Here is a 25,088-nt window from a genome sequence, read left to right as displayed (position 1 = left end):
TCTCTGTGTCTCTATTTTAGATTATAAACTCTCTTGTGGATCTCCTTCATTTACTTGTGCAGAGCGGAGTACGTCGTCAGTGCTATATGTATAATAAATAATAGGTAGAAATGACAAATTATCTTCCATTTTGGTCATCCGTTAAGTACAATTCACAGATTTATGAATAGTTAAGTCAGAGGTAACAGCAATGTAAAACATGGGTTTGAGTTAAATATATAGCTCAAAGACTGACAGTGGCCAAATGCTATGGATTTTGGCAGAAGCACATTAATACATTTTGTTGCTACTTTTCTGAAATGAAAATCCTGTGCTGTACCTTGATTTTTAGTTTTAGCACGAGGGGATGTTTCAAAGCAGATTTCTGCTTCAGCTTTTCCATTCCATTCTATAAGCAAAGTCAAATTGAGTATGTGTGTATATACACACAACAATGTTTTTAGTGCATCAAAAACATCTTTAAGGGATTATACTTGGCAACCTCAACTATTCAAACAGAACTAGGATTTCATTTGGCTAACCAAACATTCAGATAAATGGGAGTACTGAGGGCAGTGGCCTTTAGAAACTAAAAATGCAAAGGCTTTCATCCCTTGAACACTTCAATTCAAACCTCAGGGGACATATCCGTTCCTCAGAGAACTAAAAGTTTTTGGTCACTCTGGTCTGGATAATCAAAATTTCACTGTACCTGCATGCAGAGCAGCAATTCACAATAATATACATGTACTTTGTATTAGCTTTATAGAGACAACTATGTAAAGTAATTGTTACAATGGGTGAGTTAGATAATGGGGATTAAATCTATATTAAAGCCAACACTAAAATGAAATAATCTAAACCAGTTTGATTATGTATGATGGTACCTGTAAATTAAAGGGCTGCATCCCGCTGTGCCAAAGGAGCCATGAGACGTAGCTCTGAATGAAAGAAAATAACACTAGATTACAGTTCTTATGAAACCAGAATCCTTCATCCCTAAAGAGTAAGCTATTGTAGTGAAGAAAGACCAGCCTGCCATTGTGTCATATTGCTTTAGTCCTTCCAAGATTTGGTTTGGAAAGACATAATTATAGCAGAAGACGGTTAATAATTTATTGAAAGCCTTATCATCAACTGATTTTGATTTTATTTGATACAAAAATGACACGGTAATGAAACACTTCCTACAGAATCTATGAGTATAAGAATTCAAACCTTAAATGAGTATTTTCTGCTTAGAGAGACAAAGTGTGTGAGGTAATATTTTTTATTGGACCAACTTCTGTCGGTGAGAGAAACAAGCTTTTGAGCCACGTAGAGCTCTTCTTCAGGTTTGGGAAAGGTACTCCCAGCATCACAGCAAAATGCAAGGTGGAACAGATTGTTTAGCATAAGTAGTTAGCACATATTGTAAGAGACCATTTAAGGGAGTTAGTGGTTTACAGATTGTTGTAATAAATCATAAACCTAGCGTCTCTGTTCAGTCCATGATTTTTAGCGTCTAGAAGAGTAATGAATTTAAGCTACCAGACTCATCTTTTGAAAGTTTTGTGCAGGTTTCTTTTGAGGATGAGGACTGAGAGGTCAGATATAGAGTGATCGCTTTGTAAAAAGTGTTCACCCACAGATGATAGGGTATTTTTGAGTTCATTCAAGAGCATAGTGATTGTCTGGTTTTACCCACATTGTTGTTATTGAGGCACTTAGTGCACTGGATGAGGTATACCACATGTTGTGATAGGCATGTGTAGGATCCATGGATGTTGAAAGGTGTGTTGATCATTGTAGCAGTGGAGATATGTGGTTTTGCACCTGTCGTTCTTCAAGTGATGGTCCCTCTATGGATTCCAGACATGTCCATGCACTGGAGCCGGAACTCTTTGTGGTAATGTCCATTGACCCACATTTGCATTGTGCATCGACCGCGTGGTGCGTCCGAGGCTTTAAGAGACTGTGCAGGTCGACACTGGTGCAGTTCCCTCTAATCATTGCATGGCTTGAGTTGAAACATCTGTTCCTTAGTGCTCTTAGTTTTCTAAGAGAACTTGTCCGTTTTTTTTCCTTCCATTTATACATAACTTTTCTTCTAGTTATATATAGTTCCACAAACTTTTTAGTGACAAAACAGACGAATCCCTCCACTCCCTCAAGGATAACCGTACCACCCTCCAGTCACTCGGTCTCTATACCCTGGCTCCAACCCACAGGAAGCAGCGCTCATCTTTTTGCCCCTGTCCTCATGCCGCCTACCAGCCCTACTCGCAACGCCTACAGGAGCAGTCTTATTGTTGCCCACACATGCAACAGCCCCATTACTCCACTGCTGCCATTTCACTATCTCAACCTTTCCACAAGTCCCTCCAAACAACCATTCTAACTCTTTCCCCGAGACCCACAAACTTCCCTCGACCTCTCCTATGGCACCCCAGATCGTCTTTGGTGGCCATCTTGCCCTGTTTGCCCACAATTGGGGCACAGTTACCACCAATCCTTGGGTGCTGGACATGGTTCACCAGAGGTACCTGACAGAGTTCCTCTCCTTCCCCCCTCGTCGCCCACCCTATTGTGGCCATGGCGATCCCTCCAACCACAGTCTCTTCTGAGAGGAAGCAGACACTATCCTCTGGAAGGGCGCCATAGAATGTGTTGCGCATCACCACTGTGGCTTTGGGTTCTACTCCCTTTATTTCCTTGTACTGATAAAGGGGGGTGACCACCACCCCATTCTGGATTCCAAATCGCTGAACAAATTCATATGTAAATTGTGATTCCAGATGGTTCCACTCCCTCTCATTGTCCCATCCCTCCCTCATGGGGCCTGGTTCACAGCTCTCGATATGAAGGATGCATACTTTCACATAGACATCCCCCCAGCTCATTGAAAGTTCCTCTGTTTCATGGTTGGACACTTCATTGTCAGTTTTGGGTCCTCCCCTTTGGTATCGCCACTGCCACCCACATGTTCATGAAGGTCTTCACTGTCGCCACAGCCCATATGTGTTGTCTCAGCCACTCCATGGTCCCTTATCCGGACTATCCCTCTTTGCACTATCTCATGGCTGTCTCCTCTCCACTATCCAGACCCTTCACGACCTTCTCACTGGCCTGGGCATCTGCATCAATGAGGACAAGTCAGCTCTCAGCCCTATCTGTATGCTCACTTTCATTGGGGCACGTCTGGACTCTCTCATGGGCCAAGCTTTTATCCCAATGGACTGTTTTGCTGCCCTCGTCTCCCTCATCAGGCAGTTGCATTGCAATCCATGCATGTGTATCTGCCGGTGCCTTTCCCTCCTTGGCTACATGGTGGCCTGCACCTCTATGACACCGTATGCCCACCTGCATATGTACTGCCTTCAACTGTGGCTCTGGTCAGTCAACAAGCCACAGATGGATCACCTGGGCAAGCCAGTCCTTCTCCCCCCTCTCTCCTGGCCTCCCTCACATGGTGGACCAATCTTTCCAAAGTCCTAGCCGGCATCCCATTTACTCCCCGACTCTTTGCACCTCTCTCACCACAGTCGTCAGGTGGGGCGCTCACTTGGAGGGTCATACATCTCGGATGCATATCAACATCCTGGAACTGCAGGCTGCCTGCCTTGCCTGTCAGGCATTGCTGCCCCTCTTCAGATCCCTGCACAGCTAACTGTTCTCTGACAACGTGACAGCAGTTGTGTATGTCAATAAGCAGGGTGATGCCTTGTCCCTTTCCCTCTGCATGGAGGTCATTCACCTCTGGAACTGGTTCCTCAGGCACAGAGTCACTCTCCACGCCATGCATCTCCTAGACAACAGCAACTCCCTGGCGGACACGCTCAGCAAGTTCTTTTATGCTAATCACAAATGGTAGCTAAACAATCCCACACTCCATTCAGTCTTTTGCCAGTGGGAAATGCCACGCTGCAAATGACCATTGCAAACCACAAGTTCCCCCTCTTTTGCTCCAGAGGAGCCTTCTGGTCAGGCTCCCAGGGCGACACCCTTCTCCTGCTCTGGACCACCAAACTCCACTACATCTTCCCATCCATCCCCCTGCTCTCGCAAGTCCTGTGCAAGGTGCGGCGCAACTGGGCGCAGATCATCCTCGTAGCCCCCTTTTGGATCCACCATTACTGGTTCACGAACCTTCTCCACCTCTCTGCCTGCCCCCTGATCCGTCTCCCTAACCTTCCAGATCCCCTCACACAGGCACGTGGCTGTCTGCAACACCCCAATCCAAGCCTACTCCACCTGATAGCTTGGTTGGGGCTCACGTATAGACAGGGCATGCTCCATGCCGATGCATGACATCCTCATGTGCAGTAGACGACCATCTACCAGGGCCTGCTATCAAGTGAAATGGTGATGTTTCACCATTCAGGCACACTGCCATTGTTACCTTCTGGACTCCATCTCCATTCTCATCCTCCTCGACTACCTTCTACCTTAGATGGTTGAGCCTCGCCCACTCCTCCGTCCGTGTCTATCTGGCGGTGCTGAACATCTTCCTCACTCCTGTGGTTTCTCCATCTTCACTCATCCGACCACCACCTTCTTTCCCCGTGGACAACTCAACACCTTCCCATGAGTGAGGAAGCCCACCCCCACTTAGGACCTCAGTCTCGTCCTCTCTGCCCTCACAAGGCCTCCCTTTCAAATCCCTTGCGACCTGCTCTCTCACCCACTCTCTATGAAAGTAATCTTTTTAGTGACCATCACCTCCCCGAGGCAGGTTAGCGAGCTGGTAGCCATGTTGGCCAACCCACCCTTTACTGTTTTCCACAACGACAAAGTCTCTTTACAACTACACTCCAAGTTTCTCCCTAAGGTGGCCTCTCCATTTCACCTCAACCAATGTATCCACATTACAATTTACTACCCCAAACGGCACACCTCTCCCAGGGCGTGCACATTATGCTCTCTCAATGTCTGCCATGCACTGGCCTTTTATCTCCAACGCACCTGCATCCTTCGGGCCTCACCCAGACTCTTCCTCATCATTTCAGAGTGCTGTTGGGGGGTGTCCTCACCTCACAATACCTCTCTATGTGGATCTCCCATTGCATTAAGGAATGCTACACTCTCTCTCATGTTCCTCTGCCCCCTGGAGTCATGGCCCACTCCATGCGGGCACATGCCACCATGCTGGCCTTCCTCGTGGACGTTCCATGGTAGCACATTTGTAGCGTAGCCATGTGGTCCTCTGTGCACACCTTTACCATTCACTACGCCGATGCAATGGTTGTCTGTTCCATCTTGCAGATTGTTACCTCCTGTTAGCCCTCGCACCCACCTCCACACTGAGCATTGCTTGCTACATACCCACATCTGGAATCCATATAGAAACCATCACTTGAGGAAGAAGAGACAGTTACTTACCGTAACTTGAGGTTCTTCAAGATATGTGATCCGTATTTGAATTCCAATACCCGCCCTCCATCCCTTCTGCTGCGGGCTCTCTTGCTTGCTTGTAAGAGGGACCTGGAGCAGTGTTGACCTGCACAGCCTCTTAAAGTCTTGGATGCACCACGAGATTGATGCATGACACACGTGCAGGTCAACGGACACTACTACAAACAGTTCGGCGCATGGCGTGCATGCACTCCCATGTCTGGAATCCAAATAGGGACCACTCATCTTGAAGAACCTCCAGTGAAAGTAAGTAACCTTCTCTTCTGTCAGGGATGGTGCTGCTTTTAGTTGGTGTCCTGGTCTTTGGGGAGCTTGCTTCTGATGATGAGCTTTGAGAGGTTGGGAGATCTGCTTGTCCAACTGGTTGTATAGAATAGTGATTTCATACCCAGATGTAATGAACAGTATTAGAAATCACTTCACAAAAACATTAGCAACTGATGCTGAAAGTCACAAATGTTTTTCATGGAAATCTGTAACTCAAATTCTGCTACCTTTCCATGATCCTTTTCTGGATGTGCACTGAGTCTGAATTTCATAAAAAACAGCCACCACATTATAATGGAAATAGATTTTATGAGTCAGGATTAATAAATGTGAAACTCTGCCAGTGTCCTCCAGTGGCAAAAATTTTCCACGAAGTAAAAGGTAATATGTCATACTGTGTTTGTAGTGTAGCTAACGACCTAACTAACAAAAAATACACATACCTAGAGATAAGAGTGAATTTAATTTAGCTTTAGTGACCCACTACTCCAGGTACAGTTTGCTGTGTGCTTTACATTGTGTATGAGAACCTAGTCCTGCATTATGAGTTCCATAAAACTTTGGAAAAACAAATATATTTCTATAATATGGGGTTGTAAATATGACAGATGTTTAAAAGCAGAGAGCGTAAAGAATATTCATTTGCATTTTTGTTTTGAATCAGTCTCTCCAAAACAGTAAGCGCTGTCAAGGTTTACTTAATTCTCAGCAGGGACTTCACACAAAGTAAAGATAAATTTAGAACTCTAATCTGTGAACCAAGCAGAAAAGAACAAATGACAACTATTTAAAAATGAAAATGATTAAGGAAGGGCACCAGGACATCTGCATTTGCCATGAGATGCATTCTCACCCATACCCCCAAAATGGAGGGCATTGGTATAGTATTACATTTAATTCTCAGAGAGTCTAAATCTTGACAAATGTTTGTAAATTAATATTAAAGTGCAGGTTTAAAAGCCAAGAAAGGTAGAGTTACATGTGCAGAAGTCATTCATCAGAGGGATCTTGGAACAATATGAGATCTTATATCCCAAAGAGTTTGTTTAACCACAGCAAGGTGAGTTCAGTATGGAATCAGATTATCTCTCCTCCACACATCCCTCAGCTTGGTGTCTTCTCTGTTTTGGGGTAAGGAATTAATGCTCCCTTGCCACCAGTGTGTCCGCCTCTAAAAGTATTTCTTTTTTAAAAAATACTTACATAAAAATATATTATGATAGCTCCCAAAGGTCGTACTCAGGATCATGACCCCATCACGCTAGGCGCTGTAAGAACAGAGAGGAAGATACAATGTGCTATTTGAGCAGGTTATGCTAGTTTTTTACTGCTGGGAACTGGCAGTGAGATAGTGAGACATGGGGGAAAGCTAATTCCCCCCCCCCTGAATACTTGACTGTCATTGTATGACTCCTGCAGGATTTTCATACTATCCTTTTGACAAAATATTGTTCATTTTTTTGGGTGAGATCCTTGATTTTTGTCAAAATCTGCTGAATTTAGCTGTGCTCTTAGGAACTCCCTGCGTCTGTCATATAGGAGCTTATTGGAGGAAAGGGCCAGGCCAGATGATAGTCCACTGCCTAAACCTTTGGCCCTTCACCAGCAACGGAGGGAAGGAGAGTGGGCAATAAAGCCATAGAATGTATTTCAGCCCTTAGTCCGGAGCACAAATTGTGGAATGGCTTTGCTCCCTGTCTTGAATGTGTGTAGGAGGATTCCTCCCTTTTTGGAGCATACCTGGGGCCCCAATTACTTGCCCCTAAGCAAAGGCTGCGTAAGAAACAGATTGTAGGAAGCTTCCAAAGCAGGTATACGTTGCAACTCAGAAGAGAGGGTAGAGTTACTTTAAAAATGGTTCCATAGGGCTCCATGTTTTATTGTCTGCAAGTGTGACACTGAATCTGATGTGCTGAGGTGAAGCAGTGGCGGTTGTTTTACTGTTTTGTTTTCCCCAGCTCCTCTTTACTGACAACCTTGCAAGAAATTCAGCTTGCACTATGAGAGTAAAGCAGGGTTTGTTCCATCATGTGCATCTGCACTATAAATAAAGGTTCTGCAGGCCAGATTAGTACTTCACTTACACCTGTGTGACACTGCTGGCTTCAGGTGTAACTGGTTGAAACTAAAGTATTATTTTGATAATACACAAGCCTGAATAGGGGGCTCTGTTCATTCAGTCATAGCTAGATATGTTGGCTTTGCAGGGCTACCAAGAATAAAGAGCAGTCATTAAATAGAATTGAATAGATAGGACTCTGATGGGTTTATAGTTGCCTGTAATAATTTCTAAATACTGTATCTTGACCTGGTCTTGTGGTGTTTATTGTATGTATATATTGAGTTAATTCAATGGTGGGGCTGCAATCTGGGAGACTAGAGAGGGGACAGAGGTGCAGCTAGCTCTATAACTGTGACGGACTCTGAATACAAATGTTTGAATGGGTCTATTGACTAAAAAGGTGCTATTTTTACGTTGTAATTTAAGACTTAGGACTCAGAGATGAGTTATGTTCCTGGCTGTCATAGACTTAAGTGACCTTAAGCAACACAGTTAACATCTTTGTGCCTCAGTTTCCCCATCTACAAAATGAGGATAGCAACATTTCCTTACCTCACAAGAAGTTGTAAGCCTTAATTCAATATTTTTAAAATGCTTTTATTCCCTCAGGTAGAAGATTCTATACAAGTGCAAAATGTTATTTATTTTATCGCTTTTTCCCTTCAGTTTTAAGCTTCAGATTTGGAACCTATTAACATAAATGCCTAAGCCTTGCACTGTAGGCATTTTGGGTTTTTTGGCAAAGTTTGGTAATAAAATAACCTTTCTGTCATTATTTTGATGTTTGTATAACACAGATTTCTAATTGCATTTTTTATTTAAATTCACTATAAAGCACCCTTCTAAACCTCTGGGCATTGCCCAATCAATATAGTACTTAAGTGCAACGTGTAACAAAAGTGTGGTACATTCTTGCGGAGCTTATTTATTCAGTGCTTTTCAGTATATAGTGCATTGCAATAGAGAGACAAGATCTGAAAACAAAAAAATCTATAATAATCAAATATATTCCAACAAAAGTAAGGTTATTGCAAAACTAGGTCAGAGAACAAGATCAAACTTTGGAATCAGGTTCACAAAATGGTTGATCCTGATGAGAAAGGATTGTAATCTCTGTGAGTAATTAACTATATGTTTATTTCAAATACCAGGAGATTTATGCATTCCATTACTTTCATGTTGTCTTTAAAAATATCCATGACTTTACACGCTTGGGAGTTTTGCATGCAAATGGAAAGTGGGTGAGTGAATGGATGCATGAATGTTCTTGAGGAACAGTTATGCAAACTTTGTTCAGAGCCTTAAGAAAATACACTGTGAATTGCACAGAAGGCTAGTAGGGAGCAGGGAATTGGCAGCAACCCAAAGGACCAGATTGGTGAGCTTGTAGTGGAAAACAGTCAGTAGCTGGGGATGTGGTTTAGCCCCAGAATCTCCTAGCAACAACTCTGAGCCGCCTCTCAGATGCTCACAGGACCAGAGCATGCTCAGACCAAGACACAGTCCATTAGCCACAGACTGGAGGCGATGTTATAGTCCAAAGTGCATCTCTGACTGAAATCTTTGTCTGGCTTTTCATGACCAGGGCTATCACAGGTACGTCATGGCTTTTTTCTCAAGAGATACCATGGCAAACCTGCACCAGTCACGATTGACAAAAGAGTAGCCCTCGGTTTCTTGAAAGGCTTAGTTCCCCATTGTTTGCAGCTTCAGAATAACTTTTTTCCTCTCTCACAAGTGTAAGGAAGCATAGAATATTAGAGTTGGAAGGGACCTCAGGAGGTCATCTAATCCAACCCCCTGCTCAAAGCAGGACTAACTTCAGGACTAACTTCAGCATGGGATGTCTGAGACTAGGGGTACAATCCTAGCCTTGTTGAAGTCAGTGGGGGGTTTGCCACTGACCTGAAAAGTGTCAGGATCTTATTTTAGGGTGTTCCTTTGCCTCCTTTTTATGTTTGTTAAATAGGGCCATTTATGGTATACTTGATGATGTACAATTAATAAATGCTTTATTCTGTAAACTGTTAATATTGTATTTGCAGGTCTTCCTACATATAAATAACTCTAGGTTATTGTAGTGGGGGAAAATGTTATTTTCCATGAGTTCTACAAGCATGACTGTTACTCTAAAATACAGGCTGAGTTTTATGGATGTTGTTGTCTGTGATTGCAGAAGAGAGCAAAATTACACACTAGCAGCTGTCTTTGAACTCAAGCTTTGAAGTTCCATCAAAATGTATACTCATTAATGGGGTTGGGACATGTGCTTGCTCAGGAACTGAGTTTGATGTTTCCTCTTAGGATTTATTTACACATAGATCTGTCTTCATTTTGGTTTTCTTTCCTTCTCCATCAGTTATTCAGCATGCAGATGTCAATATGCATCTGTACAGTTGGATTGCTTGACATGCTGTGTCTAGCACCGCAAAAATAAAGGGTCAGCACGAATTTCAGTATCTTAAGCTTTTAGGATGGGTTTTTGACATGAAAGTATTCAACACTCTGTACCTAAAACCATCTAAAAATTATTAGGAGAGAAATTTTGTTGACACAGCTTTGATCCCAGTGAAATCCACTGTACTAAAGAGGATCTTTCGGAAACTATCAACACACATTTATAAATATATGGTCTGGACGATCTCTCCTAAACAGGAACAGTTGATGTATTTCCTAGCCCAGTTTCCCAGACGTTGTTCATGAGTAAAATTCTACCTTACGCCTCTCTCCAAAGCTTGGAAAAAAACAGCTCAGTGCTGGGAACACCTTGTAGATTGGTTGTGACAAAATCCACACAAACCCCAATGTACAGGCAGGGTATAGAGTTGCAACACAGTTCTGTGTTCCCTCTGTAGTGGCTTTGAGTCACTGGACCTGCAGAATTCAGTGTTGTGTAGCCCTTCTTACAGCTCACTTCCAATCGTGCCTTCACCTTGCATAAACATTCCCACCCCCTGTAGTGGGACAAGGGGGCCTTGAAAACACAACTTTGCACTTGGGGAGAATTTCATCCAAGGAAAACAGCATTCAGTATCCTAACAGCAAGTTCAGTCCTACAACCATGTGCAAGAGCGTTATAAAATGTGTTTTGTATGGGTTTGTTTAAAACGTCCATAACTGGCTTTATCTTTTTCTTTTAGCTGTAACATATACAATAGTTTGTGTAAAGGTTAATAAATACATGCCAGAAAATATTATGGCAACTACATACCAGTTAAAAAGGAAACTCGCTAGCTACACGGTCTAGATATTTCCTGGAGGTGGAAAGAAACTGGTTAAAGCATTCTGGATACATGCTTTTCTTGGAATATCCGCAAAAGAGGTGCAGTTGTGAGCTTGACAGCTGAAGTTCTCTTAACCCTCATCTCTGTCTAGAGGATTGGAGACACTATTGTACTTTGCAATTCAGTTCATGGTTTTATATAGAGAAATGGTTATCATTAACAATTTAGCATTATTTTCATTTGATATCTTAGCATTTCACTTAGATGCAGGCTCTCACTGTTCTTTTAAGTCTGGTTTGATTTTTTTTCTCTTTCTGTACCTGTATGTAGACCATTTATTTTCTGTAAATACATTGTGGGAGAGACTTGCAAAAGTGCTCTGTGCATTTATGAGGACAAGACCTTCCATGGGACTTGTGCTCCTCAGGCACTTTGGAAAATCCCCTTTTTTGTCATCTGTTTTCTTCACCTTGTGGAGATTAATATATTATGTGGTTATAAATAAAGTAAAGGGGGAATAAGAGCTAAAATCATCACCTTCAAAGCATGCCCTCCGTATTTGTAGGAGACATCAGTGGAAAACAGGTGCCTCTGCCCTGGAAAATTAAAATGCTTTTTAAGAAAAGGGAAATTTGGTGGAAGAAAAAATCTAATTAATTTTAACAGGTATTGAAACAATCTATCAAAATACATTGTGTAGCCAGTTAATCAGTGAGGAATCAGTGATTGTCACAACTGTATTTTAAAATGGAGAGCTTTTGTTTGATATATGTGAAATGTTTTTGCGTGCATGTTGTGTTGTACCCAATTCTGAGGTTGATCTGTGGAGCCCTTTATACATCATCTTATCAACTTTAAGATTCACAACATTTTTAATATAAATTGGAGAGTATTCTAGTTATAGAAGTACGTTGTCTACTAGGAACACAAATTTCACTTTCACAGCCCATATTTGTATCGAGTGACAACTACTTGTGCTGCCAGAAGTAGAATATTGCCATTATTGCATTGATGCTTTTTTCTTGTCCAAAAATGCTGGTTCAATAGAGTTGAAACATTCTGCAGGATTACCAGCCCAGAAATTCCATTTAGGTTCTTCTGAAACTGAATTTTTCAAAATTTCCATCCTGTAGGAAATTTTGCATTTCTGATTTTGTTCCAATTTAGAATTTTTTTTTTCTTTTTCCAGAAATGCAAAATTTTCCACGGGATGGAAATTTAAGTTCCTGTCTAGCTCTATGTAGGAGGTCCTAAACACTGTACTAGCCTTATATTATATGTTTGTTCAGAAATTAACTTTTATATTCTGGTGATACCTACGGGCCTCAACCAGGTTGGTACTCATTGTGATACGTATTGTACAACCATGATAAATGACTGTTCCTGCCTCTCAGAATTTATAATGTGAAAGCCAATATACATAAGCAGTCTGTGTATGTACCCCATAACAGGTGAATGAACTGCAAAAGGGTCTGTTGGTTACATGTTGCGGTGTGGTGAGGATTTGTGAAAGTTTGTAGCCCATGTTGGAAATGTATGTGGTGCATGCTGGATGGTTGTAAGAGGATTTCTGGTTCATGCTTAGACTCATTGGAAGCACAGGGACAGTTAAAAGGTGTTTTTTCAATCTGCAATGTAATATTTTACATTTGTACATTTTAAGAGATTATATGAAGTGTGAAGATGTTTGAATATTTATATTTCTTTACTTCTAAATGCTTAGGTTTTTCTTTTACCTCCAACATTACTTGATATATTTTAACAATATCAAAGTAACAGTATAACTAAAAATTAGCTTTTGTCCTTTAATCTGTATACTTCAAAATCACTTGCTTTTCATACTTAAAGGTTTAGTACTTTTCAATATTAAAATATTAATCATCTGAAAAAGAAGTATTTGATTTTTGTCTTAACTTCATAACATAAGTGTTCTCAGAACACTAGCTTGGGGTTCCATTCTGCATCCTTACTCACGCTGAGTAGTATTCTTATTCATAAGAATAGTCTACTGAATCCGTTAAAAGATACAAAAATGTCTATTTACTATACAAAGTAGTTTGCCTTTTCATTCTTATTAATTTTATTTGCACAAAAGCTATGGTTTAGTTTTCAGTCTCGTATGCGCCCATAATTAATTTCCTGATATATTCTTGTTAGAAAGATTGCCTTTTTATGAAGAAAAAATTGTAAATTTTAACAGTACTTTTGTGTCTGATATAGCTTTGAAACACTGGACATACGATATTAACATAAACCATTAAACACTGAATACAGAAACACCTTTATTAATTTGTGTACATTAATTGGAAAGAATTTGAAAAATAAATTTTTATAATGTATGTTCTAAGAATGTAAGTTTTATGAATATTACAGCACTTTCCTGGTATCTTGTCTTTCATATTTATATATAACTTTTGCTGATATTTTGAAGAACTGTTTATTCTCATAGCTGCAAGGAACCTTTGAAGCTTTCAGAATTTTAATCAGATAGATGCCATAAGTGGTTTTGTATGTTTTTAAAGCAATTTTTAAGGTTCTGTTATATTTAACTACTTGTTCGCACAGTAGTTTGAGGATTTTGTTTCACTTTACTTTTTTTCTTTTACCCCTTTTACAGAATGGGTTGCTTGTGTTAGGTCCAACTTCCTGGTTTTATGTTATCTGCATGATGTGAAGAATGTTCTACAACTTCATGATCTAGCAACAGGCGCACATCTCAAGACTTTTCCTTTGGAAGTCGGCAGCATTGTGGGATATAGTGGCCAAAAAAAGGACACTGAAATATTTTATCAGTTTACGTCCTTTTTATCTCCAGGTAAAGTTGTTTGTTTCCTCAGGTATTACTCCTTTTACAAGGGACCTGCCCAATGGATCTTTAGTTTAATAGTTACTGTACCAGTAATGAGATTGAATTGTGGCTTGATCTTTAGAGACGTAGAAAAAGGTGCTTTCCCCAAATATTGTGTAGTTGTTTGGACTGTGGATTTAAAATCTGTTAATGGTGAAGACTCTTGGATATCGTGAATCTACAGAGAGTTAATACTTTGGAGATCTGGATACAGAAATTACTCAAGATTACAAAGAATTCTCTGGAAAATTGCAACTTCTTGCTCATTCTGTCCTCCTAAAGAAGGGCATTAGTGTTGCTCTAATAGCACCGCTTAGAGGCTGTAGGAATGTTTTTGGACCAGAGCTGCAAAGTCATGTGAAATAATACCTTTTGACCAACTCACAGATAGCTAATAAGTTGTCATAGAGTTTAAGGCAAGAAGGGACCACCAGATCATCTAGCATGACCTCATGTTTATTATAGGCCACCAATGCCACCCATCACCTGCACACTAATCAGTTGAGTCCCGGGCCCAGTGAGTCCACCCCTTAGGGTGGGGGAGGGGCCTTTATCAGTGGGTGGGCTTGTGAAAGCTTGTGCCCGCCCACTTCGCTGAACACAAATAGGAGCACCTGCACACTAAGCCCAACAACCAAAATTAGACCAAAGTATAATAGCCCTCAAGAGACTAAACTATTGTTTGCCACAGGCAGATAGTAGTAGGATCAAGGTGCACCAATGGCCACGGTTCCTGCAATGGTAGGAATTGATTAAATGAGAAAGACCCAAATGATCTTGGTAAGCGACCAGCATCCCATGCTGCAGAGAATGGCAGTGACCTTGCATTTTTTCTGCTTATCTGTCCTGGGAGAAAATTCCATCCTAATCCCATAAACCCTGAGCATGTAAGCAAGAACCAGCCAGCCAAGCACCCTTTAGAGAGAATTCTCATTACCATCTCAGAGCTTCGCCTCACCCAGTCCAGTGTCCCATCTCCAGTTTCTTTGGATGGTCCATGATGTGCTACTGACCCAAACTTCTTTCTTCTGAATAACAAAAAAATCAAGTCGCTACTTTTATTTGGATCTGGAGAAATTGTTAAAACTCATAACTTTGCACTTATCCCAGTTTCTGCTCTGCACTTGTTGAAGTAATACACAGGAGGCATTCTGATTATCTCTAACTAGTGGCAGTTTACAGTTGACCAGACAGAATTTACTCCAAAAACCTTTTGTGTGTGACACAGTACTGTGGGATACCCTTCAGTCACTATGTAGAGTCCTGACTTTCGGAGTTACTGAGCATCCATAACTCTCATTGATTAAAAAGGGAGCTGTATGTGCACAGTAAATCAGATCCTAAGCAAATAAATTAATCCAACAGAGCCTCCAAAGTGATATAAACACACCATGCGGCCAAACATATTTTGATTTTACTGCATTTTCTTGATTACCAAAAAGTGAAGCAGAAGTTAATCCCTGGAATAGCAAATTGGGGGAAGAGGGAGAACTAAGGTCCTTAGCAAAATACTGATGTATTCTAAAGGCAAACTTACTGGCTAAAAACTGATCACGAAGGTCTTTGCTTCCAAACTTACACTATATTTTTTCTGCAAATAGTCCTTGCTATACACCACACTTCAATAATGAACTATAATTTTTACACAGACAATAATATCTATGCATGTGCTGCAATAGAAGACAATGTGCATGTCCTTATATCCATAAGAAGTGGACTTCATTAGCCTGAGAGGAAGTTGTGCAATTGCCTTTTTTATTTAAAAAACCCAAAATATCTGGGATGGAGCATGGCTTGTTTGCAAAAGGCATCATTTTCATCCAAAAGGAAAGACCTTTCAGAATGGGATTACTGTCAGTGGGCTTCTTCCTCTCCCAGTGCCCTAAAAAGTAATCTTTTCATTTTGTCATCCAAATTCTCCCGACGTTTTACACTAGAGGAAGAGAAATTAATCCACGACACATGAACTCTTTTTTCTTAAAATGAGTTTTTCTTTCACAACACCCCTTTTTCTCAGTTTCAAGCATGAAAAAGAGAGGCAGGGAAGACTGTGTGCGCAGATTGGAACCAATCTGAATATATGCTCTCAACATGAGTGGAGGTGTTGGGAATGTTGATAATTGAGTGTGGAGCCAGAAAGAAAAACCTCACCAGCTTCAACCAGAAAGATCATGCAAGTAAAATCTTGAAGTTACGTCAACAGACTGGAGAACAAGGCTGTGCATACTGGCTTAGCGATGTAAACTAAATAACTGCTGGATAAGATGGGGAAGGATGACGAGTGCAGAATGAGATGACTCATCGTGAGTGTTAATAAAAGCAAAAGTCCCAAAAGGCCTGTAAGCTTCTGTCAGGCAAAACCATGTTCTGTTATTTCTGGAAGAGCCCGTTATTAGCTTGTGAAATAAACAGCACCTTTGTCCCAGTGTAAAATGAAAGGGTTCAGAGTAGGAAGCAAAATTGTTCGTAGAGATAGCCAGAGAAACTGGGAGAGAAATATCACTAGTTGGGGGTTGTTTTGTAAGTAAATTATGTCATTGAAGGGTTTTTTTAGATTTCTTGCTGCTTTTCCTTTTTTGAGCTGCCTGCTGTTTAAATGGTCCCTGCTTTTTCACTTATACCACTACATGTTAATACAGTATTGTGTTTAGGGTGGGAGAAGCAACTTGGGTTAGGAATAGTTATATTTTCTTATTGATACTCAAATCATACGTTTCTGTCCTTTAATCATCTGATATAATTAAGTCTTGTATTATTTCTTCTTTGTGGATAGGTAGGGAGAGCTAGTATTGAATGTTTGTTAGATTCAAACTCACTTTGTATTAATGTACTGTGCTGAGAGTAGCCAAGAGAATCTGCAAGCTGGCTATGTGCATCTTATTTTTGGCAATGTTGTCAAGTTAGTCAGTATACTATTTGTTCCACTTATTCGCTCTGTACTACAGTTGCACTCTCAGCCACTGCTATTTATACTCTGACACTGAGCACTTCTCTCAGTGTGGATGATATTGTACCTATTTGAGAGAAGAAATCATAAAAAGTAGTATGTCCTGGTACTTCCATATCTAATTCAGTAAACAGAATCTAAATCTTGTTCTCTCTCTTAGTCTCATGCCCTTACACTGTGTTTTCCTCTTTAATCTTAGTTTTTCTAAATTCAAAATGTCAGTGAGCCACTTGTTCAGAATAAAAGATTTTACAAAAGGCCCTATCCTAGATTTGACACCCATCCTGTTTTGTTTCCAGATTTTGACAGAGTGATCCTGTGTCTTAGCTTGAAGGATATTGACTACTTGCTGTTGACATTGTGTTTATTTGTATCACACTAGCCGCTAGGATTCCCAACAAAGACTTGAGGCCCCATTTTGATAGGGACTGTACAAACGTATGTTAAGACTCTGTCCAGATAAGCATACAATCTGAATAGACAAGACAAACAAAGAGTGACAGAAAGGAAATACTTTATCCCTCTTTTACAGCTGAGGAACAGGGACACAGAAAGACTAAGTGGTTGTCCAAAATCACACAAGAAGTTTGGGAATTTAACCCAGATATCTCACATCACAGTTCAGTTCAGTTCCTCGGCAACAAGACCATCCTTGTCCCTTCCTATCAACTGACCATGTTGGAGAGCATTGGGAAAGAATTTATCTTTTTGGGACGTTTAGAGAACTCAGAATGAGAGCAGAGAATTTAAACACGTGCTTAAGTTTTTGCAGGATTAGATCCTAGAAAAGGAGATTACAATCTAAAAACCAGATCCTGCCTGGCCCTTATGCAGGTGCACAGTGACTTTTCCATCCATTTTCCCCTAGGAGCAGGGCTAGGTGAAACATGGCTTTACCCATTCCATAAACGTTCAGTGGTCCTGACCTCTGTGACCATCTGACTGCAATCCACAAGAAATGGTCCGCGGATTTATAGGGCTCTAGTCAGGTGCTTATCCATTTGTAATTCTACTCATATGAGTAATTCCACTGATTTCAGTGGTCTTTCTCAATGAGTAAAATTATTCACGTGCTTAAGTGTTTGCAGGCTCAGGCCCTAAGTGAATGTATTAGGCCAAATTCTGTTCAATTACATTGGTGTAATCTATTAACCCACCATGTTTGCAAGTAGATTCCTAAATCTTTCCATTATCTGAATTCTGTTAGATTTGTCATTCCAGCTTTTTATCATTCTTAATAAATGCAAAGCAGCTTTAAAAAAAATTCCTTCTACTTAGTTCACTGTGGTATTCTAACTTTGAATGCTTAGTATGGGCAAGGAATAATTGTTCTTTGCATACAAAAAAGTTCTGTATTCTTTAGTGAATAAGTGCACGTCAATTTTTAAGCGTAAGGATGTATCAAGGCTGCTTCTTTACCCTGCTGAATTAGCGCTGCCATTCATTACAGTCTGTCATGACTTCTAATCCAGTGTCTTTTTAATTATGCATGTGCAATTAACTGACAAATTTGAACTCTGTTTTAGGTATTATTTATCACTGTGATCTGACCAAAGAAGAACTTGAGCCAACAGTTTTCCGGGAGGTGACTGTGAAAGGATTTGATCCTTCGGTTTACCAGACGGCTCAGGTAATAACAAACATGTAAACTTTTCTACCTTGTAATCACTTGTGAAACAAGCTAACAGAAGCTGCAGTTAAATGGGGTAAGATCGCTTTCAAGCAATTCCTGTGTTAATTTTCAATATCAGAAGTTGTAGATCTTTGAGGCAGGATTAATATGCTTGTTTGGGTAAGTTTAGTATGTGCCAGGTCATGTAACTAAGAGGCAGACTTAAGAAAGCATCTTCTCATGTTGTGAGTTTTAAAGATGTAGTACTATTTTGCATCAGACGCAATGATGTAATTGCTTTCCGTATAATGTGCAGTTCTTCCACTTTGCTTAGTACAGTTATCCATGTAAACTCTTTTGGATGGGGACTGTTTTGTTTTTGTTTGAGCAGCACCTACCACCATGACTGGGACTGGGCTTCTAGGACTGGGCTTCTAAGCATTAACAGATAAATAATAAATAGGTGTGTACAAGATTTGGATTCTGACAAGCTAAGTAATTCCTAAGGCTCCAACATAAGAATGGCCATTTCAAGTCAGACCGGTAGTCCATCTTTCTAGCCCAATATCCTATCTCTGAGGGTGGCCAGTGCCAGATGTTTCAGATTGGACTGAACAGAATATGGCAGTTATCAAGTGTTCCATTCCCTGTCATCCAGTCCCAGCTTCTGGCAGTCAGAGGTTTAGGGACCCCCAGAGCATGGGGTTGTGTCCCTGACAATCTTGGCTAATAGCCATTGATGGACCTATCCTCCATGAACTCATCTAATTCTTTTTTGAACCTAGTTATTCTTTTGGCCTTTACAACATCCCCTGGCAACAAGTTCTACAGGATGACTGTGCGTTGTGTGAAGAAGTACTTCCTTATGTTTGTTTTAAAGCTGCTGCCTATTAATTTTATTGCGTGATCCTAGTTCTGTGTTATGTGAAGGGATAAATAACACTTCCCTATTTACATTCTCCACACCATTCATGATTTTATAGACCTCTGTCATATCTCCCCTCACTACCACCTTAGTCATCTCTTTTGTAAGAGGAACAGTCCAAGTCTTCTTAATCTTTCCTGATATGGAAACTGTTCCATTCCTCTAATCATTTTTGTTGTCCTTCTCTGTACTTTTTCAATTCTAATATATCTTTTCTGAGATGGGGCAACCAGAACTGCACACAGCATTCAAGATTTGGGCGTACTATGGATATATACAGTGGTGTTATATTTTTTGTCTTATGATCTCTCTCTTTTCTTAATGGTTCCTAACATTCTGTTAGCTTTTTTTTTTTTTTGGACTGCTGCTGCACATTGAGCAGATGTTTTCAGAGAACTATCCACAGTGACTCAAAGATCTCTTTCTGGAGTGGTAATAGCTAATTTAGACCCCCACCATTTTGTATGTATAGTCTGGATTATTTTTTCCAATGTGTGTTACTTTCCACTTATCAAAATTAAATTTCATTTGCCATTTTGTTGCTCAATCACCCAGATTTGTGAGAATCCTTTATAACTGTTTGCAATCAACTTTGGACTTAACTATTGTAAGTAATTTAGTATCATCTGCAAATATTTCAACTTCACTGTTCACCCGCTTTTCCAGATCATTTATTAATATGTTGAATACCACAAGTCCTAATACAGATCCTTGGTAGACTCTGCTATTTACCTCTTTCCACTGCGAAAACAGACCATTTATTCCTACCCTTTGTTTCCCATATTTTAACAAGTCACTGATCCATGTGAGAACCTTTCCTCTTATCCTATGACTGCTTACTTTGCTTAGGAGACCTTGTCAAAGGTGTTCTGAAATTCCAAGTACACTATATCCATTTGTCCACATGTTTGTTGACCCCCTCAAAGAATTCTAATAGGTTGGTAAGGCATGATTTCCCTTTACAAAAGCCATGTTGACTCTTCCCCAATATATTGTGTTCATCTATGTGTCAGGTAATTCTGATCTTTGCTATAGTTTCAACCAATTTGCCTTGTGTTGAAATTAGGCTTACCTACCTGTAATTGCTGGGATCGCCTACCTTTTTTAAAAATCAGCCTTCCGTTACCTATCCTCCAGTCATCTGGTACAGATGCTGATTTAAGCAATAGGTTACATAGCACAATTTAACATATAGAGAAGATACTATCTCTCTCTGCACAAGGCTGTTGTATATAGCCTCATCTGTCTCTGATGGCAGCTATAGATAGAAAGATGAGCTTTGCAGATGCCAGTTTGCCAAAGATGCAATCATCAAAAATTTGTTATCTCTTGGCTTGAATTCAACAGGGAGGCTATTTCTTCTTTCTCTCTTTCTTATATATCTAAAAATATAAATAAACTTCAGAGGATATGGAGTTGAAGGAAGAAAACAGCATTCTCTTTGAGAAAGAACATGTTTATATAACTAATACTACTATCAAGTTCAGTGAGATAACAATGGAATTCAAAAGCCAATGTAATTAAAAAGAGGCTTAGAAAGAATTACTTTAAATTAGGAATATTGTATTTTACTGGCAAATCTAGTGTTTCATATGAGAAACAAGTGTGGAATCAAAAGCCATTTTTACATATAAATCAATTACTTATTAAAATTAGGCTAAGCATTGTTGTCAGTTGTTGGCTGCATGTGTGTTCTTCCTGTGTATATGCTGTCCCCACTCTGCACAGATAACCGAGACACCAAACCACGACTGGATTATCCAGTAAAACCGAAGGTCCATTTCATTAACGAAGGTGCCGGCCAGGTTTATTGTAGACAAAGCACAGTCCTAGTATTCTGCAGACTCTACAGGACTACTAACACACACAATGCTTGTTATAGTGGACCAGCTCAATAAATGGCAGGAGTTTCTGTTTTCCCCCTCAGTTGGACAAAGACACTCCCTTTGAGACTCTCTTTCATACACTGATACAAACAAGTTGCATATGGCCCCTTGGACATGTTTAGTTGCCACCCTCTGATGTGGTAAGATACCACACTCTGACATGGTAAAATACCACCTTTTGCCTTGTACTGAATGGTTCGGTCAAAAGATCGCTATCCATCTTATTGTCATCTTGAAAGTTCAGTAAGCCCTCGTTATCTTTGGGGTATTGGGATGTTCTGGTACCTTTCTGGAATGTGCTTGTGCCTAGCACTTCTTTGGAATGTGTGTATTTGCAATACCAGCTTTATTCTTGCCAGTTACTGTGAGTCTGCCAGCATTCACAGCCTGATTTCTGCTAACTTTGCTTTATAACAGCAGGGCTTGGCCATTACTTTAGCTTGTGCCTCAGGCCTTATACCTGGTCTGTTGTGCTAAGCCTTGTACCTCAGGCTCTCACTTTCTACTACAAGAATAATAATTATAAAAAAAAAATTCCTTAAATTAATAGAGCTCTTCTCATCCAGAAGGATCCCAATATTTTTTGGTTGTATAACTTTCCCCATCACTGAGAAGCCGCCACTTTAACAGTGATTTAGTGATGTAACGGTGCTTCATTTTCAGCATGCTCTGCATGTTCTTAAAGCAAGGAAGTGAAAAATAACCATCCATTTTCACTAAAGCTGGAATTTAGATAGTTGGAATTTAACAATGTTAAGTTTAGCCATAGCACAACAGTTACTACAGCACTGTAATTCTGATAAATGCTCTTGGATCCTTAATTACATGGAGGAGACAGTCCTTGCAACCGTATACACCCCAAATACACCACCTCTGATAACAGAGCACTGCCCCTGGCAGCGGGATATTGGGTTTTTTGCTGACTTGGAAGGAAAGGTGCCATATCCTGAGACACAAATGCCACTTCTTGCACCATCCTCTGTGTGTATGCTTGCTTGTATTGACCAGTGTAATCATATTTGAAATCTGAGGAGACTCACCAGCATCATAGAAAAGAGATTTCTTACCTTTGATCTGGCGAGTTTATTGTACATTTAACTCTCAAATTCATTTGAAATTGCTCCTTTATAGTGACACCTATATACTTAAATTGCATTGGGTTCAATCACAGCTTTGCCACAAGCCCTGCATTAGTGTCAAAGTATTGCTGCATTGACCCTAAAGCTTTCCCAGAGGGAGACTGCCTAAATCACAGTCTCCCACCCAGCCCATCTTTGCTCCCACTCAAAGGGAAGGGAGCATAGTGTGTCAGGACTACCTGAGCTTTGTATGCTCTCCAAGACAGGGGTGGAGATGCACCACTGGGTGTATTGTTAGCTAAACCAAGGTTCCACCCTGTTCCCTGCCTATTCCCCACCCACCTGCCTATTTGCCACCGTGGGGGTTGGTGGGAGTAGAGGCTCTCCAAAGGTTGTGTTCCCCTCCCACAAGGAGTATGTGAGTGTGTATTAATCTAAATGATAACCATGTTCCTCCTTTTACTTCTGCACCACCCCAGAGCCCTGGCCCACAATTCAGGCAATTGAAAAAGGAGAAATCGAAAATGGATGCAGGATAAAGTAGTTGTGCAGTAAATCACAGGCTGAGGTTAATTACTTGAGTATAAAGAACACTGTATAATAACCTCGATTTCATTATTGTGATTTATATCGTAACTGCTGAGTGCTGAAAGGGAGAAAACAGAAAGCTTGCAATGAGTTTGTTTGTTTTGACAACAATGAGTTTGTTTTGTTTTATGTTTGTTTTTTGACTAAGGCAAATTTGGTTGTGCACTGAGGGACATTCTTTCGTAATAAGATACAGGTGAAAGGACTATCTTCTACAAAACTTTCTACATTTATTCTTTTCCACTTGAATGAACGGAATGAACACACACATCTGAGGGTTTCCTAGATTTATTTACATACCATATATGAAAATTTAATGAGAGTTGTTCTCTAGTAGTCTCTGCACATATTTGAGCAAAAGTGTTAATGAAGTGTGTTAACCTAAACAGAAACTGTCACGATGCCAAATTTGTGCTCTTTTGGACACTTTTTCAGTATTGCATGGATTTTTAGTGCAAGACTCTACAGCACTTTTACCAAAAATCGCACTGTTAAATCCCCCTGCAACATATCAGAAAATGTACCCTACATCCTTTGGTTAAATTATGTATTAAATAGAGTTAATAATCTTTTACTAAATAATGCTTCCTGATAAGTGGAAAGGAGTTCTGATTCTCTTGATAATTTTGTACTTCATCTTGTGATATTTTACAGGGAGTAGTAGAGAGTAATGAATTTATGAAGGGAAACGGTTGCACAGTTTCGTTTAACTGATTAACTTAGAGTAACATTTATCATAAGCTGTTTACTGCATAAGTAACTCAAATGCTCCTTTAACTAAAGGTCATGAATTTTATCTTTATGAACTTGCCAACTGAGTTCTTATGTACTTCTTGTTACACCTCATGGTAAACAGGCTGCTGTCCTGGCTCAGAATTAACCTACTTTTATATTGGTGTGCAAGACTGCAGGTGTTGAAATTGTAATCGTAAAACAAGTTGTTTGGATCCCTTTGCCATTCTTTAAATATCTTCCAGTGTTTAAAATAGTTCAAGATTACAGAAGAGTAATGCGCCGAGCAAGAGGTGTACTTTGTTTAGCTACTGTCTTGTAAAAGAACTGTGAAATACATGGTATAACTTAGTTGGATTTAAAAGCAGCTGCCATTTTTTTACATTGTAGCAAGAAATGGCAGGGGTCGGAGGGCAGGATTAATTGCATCCTGTGTCTTTTATTAAACCTATCTTTGAATGAACTAAAGCTATGTCTACACTAGCACTTTTGTGAGTAAAACTTTTGTTGGTCAGAGGTATGAAAAAACACCCCTCCTGACCAACATAAGTTTCACTGACAGACACGCTGGTGTGCACAGTGCTATGTCGGCAGGAGACACTCTCCTGCAAACATAGCTACCGCTGCTTGTTGGAGGTAGTTTAATTATGCCGAGGGGAGAGCACTCTCCTGTCTGCATAGAACAGCTACACGGGAGACCTTATAGTGGCGCAACTGCAGCAGTATAGCTATACCGCTGTAATTTTCTAGTGTAGCCGTAGCCTAAGTAACGCAGTAAGTTATTTCATTGTTCAGCCCCTCAGGAAGACTTGGGTTCCAATTATGCATAGTTACCAAATGAAAATGAGGTTACTGTCATTCTAGTTCTTAACAGAGATCTATCTACACCATACAGATTGGCACAATCAGTAGTCTGTGCTTCAGGGAAGTCTAAAACTAAGATGATGAGTCAGAATTGAGATTGATTGGCAGAATTGTGGGAGAAACATGTGCACAACACCTGCCCACACTATTCCTGGATCTTGCCATAGTATATCACTTTATCTGCATTAAATTCACTCATTAAAATTTTTAAAAACATCCTTATTGATTGATGTCCTGTGGAAGTCATTATCTTTTGGGTCTGCCTAGCAAAATAGGAGCTTCAGTTATAATTTTTTAAAGTGGATGTGAAGAACAACTTATTGTTATTTCTTGTCTTTTCCTTAGGACAGATGAATGATTCCCTGGAGTTTAGAGAGAACTTTCAATGGCTCTGTCAACTCAGATAAGATAATCACCTCAGTATAAAAGACAAAAGGCACATTCTTCAGATGAGTGTCTTGTTAGGAAGCAAAATTAAAGAACACTCCTTTCTTTCTTCAGTAAATAAATTACTCTGTGCTATTTTCCATCTTATTCATCCTTTCCCCTCCTCCTTCTCTTTAACATGAAATGACTATCTGTAGCTTTTAAAGGCATGGGTAAAGGATGATGACTTTTGAAGGATTATACCATATTATTATACCATATTGGTTCTGTGGATGCTTGGAGTATGTTTGATTT

The 25,088-nt window shown here is 40.1% G+C and overlaps 1 protein-coding gene across 2 annotated transcripts in view; it reads left to right on the top strand.

Moving 5' to 3' along the window:
* PREP (prolyl endopeptidase) overlaps window positions 1-25,088 on the top strand; it is a 156,972-nt gene that overhangs the window by 78,073 nt on the left and 53,811 nt on the right. For both annotated transcript variants that reach the window (XM_067546535.1, XM_067546536.1), the window contains 2 exons: window positions 13,544-13,741; window positions 18,248-18,351. In XM_067546535.1, the coding sequence (XP_067402636.1) occupies window positions 13,544-13,741; window positions 18,248-18,351 (302 nt within the window). The remainder of the gene's footprint in view (window positions 1-13,543; window positions 13,742-18,247; window positions 18,352-25,088) is intronic.

Source organism: Emydura macquarii, unplaced genomic scaffold (assembly GCF_026122565.2).
Source record: "Emydura macquarii macquarii isolate MOO-44397 ecotype Brisbane River unplaced genomic scaffold, CSIRO-AGI_Emac_v2 contig_1146, whole genome shotgun sequence".
Lineage (NCBI taxonomy): Eukaryota > Metazoa > Chordata > Testudines > Chelidae > Emydura > Emydura macquarii.
The sequence above is the reverse complement of the archived record's forward strand: the minus strand, read 5'-3'. Positions and strand labels throughout refer to the sequence as shown.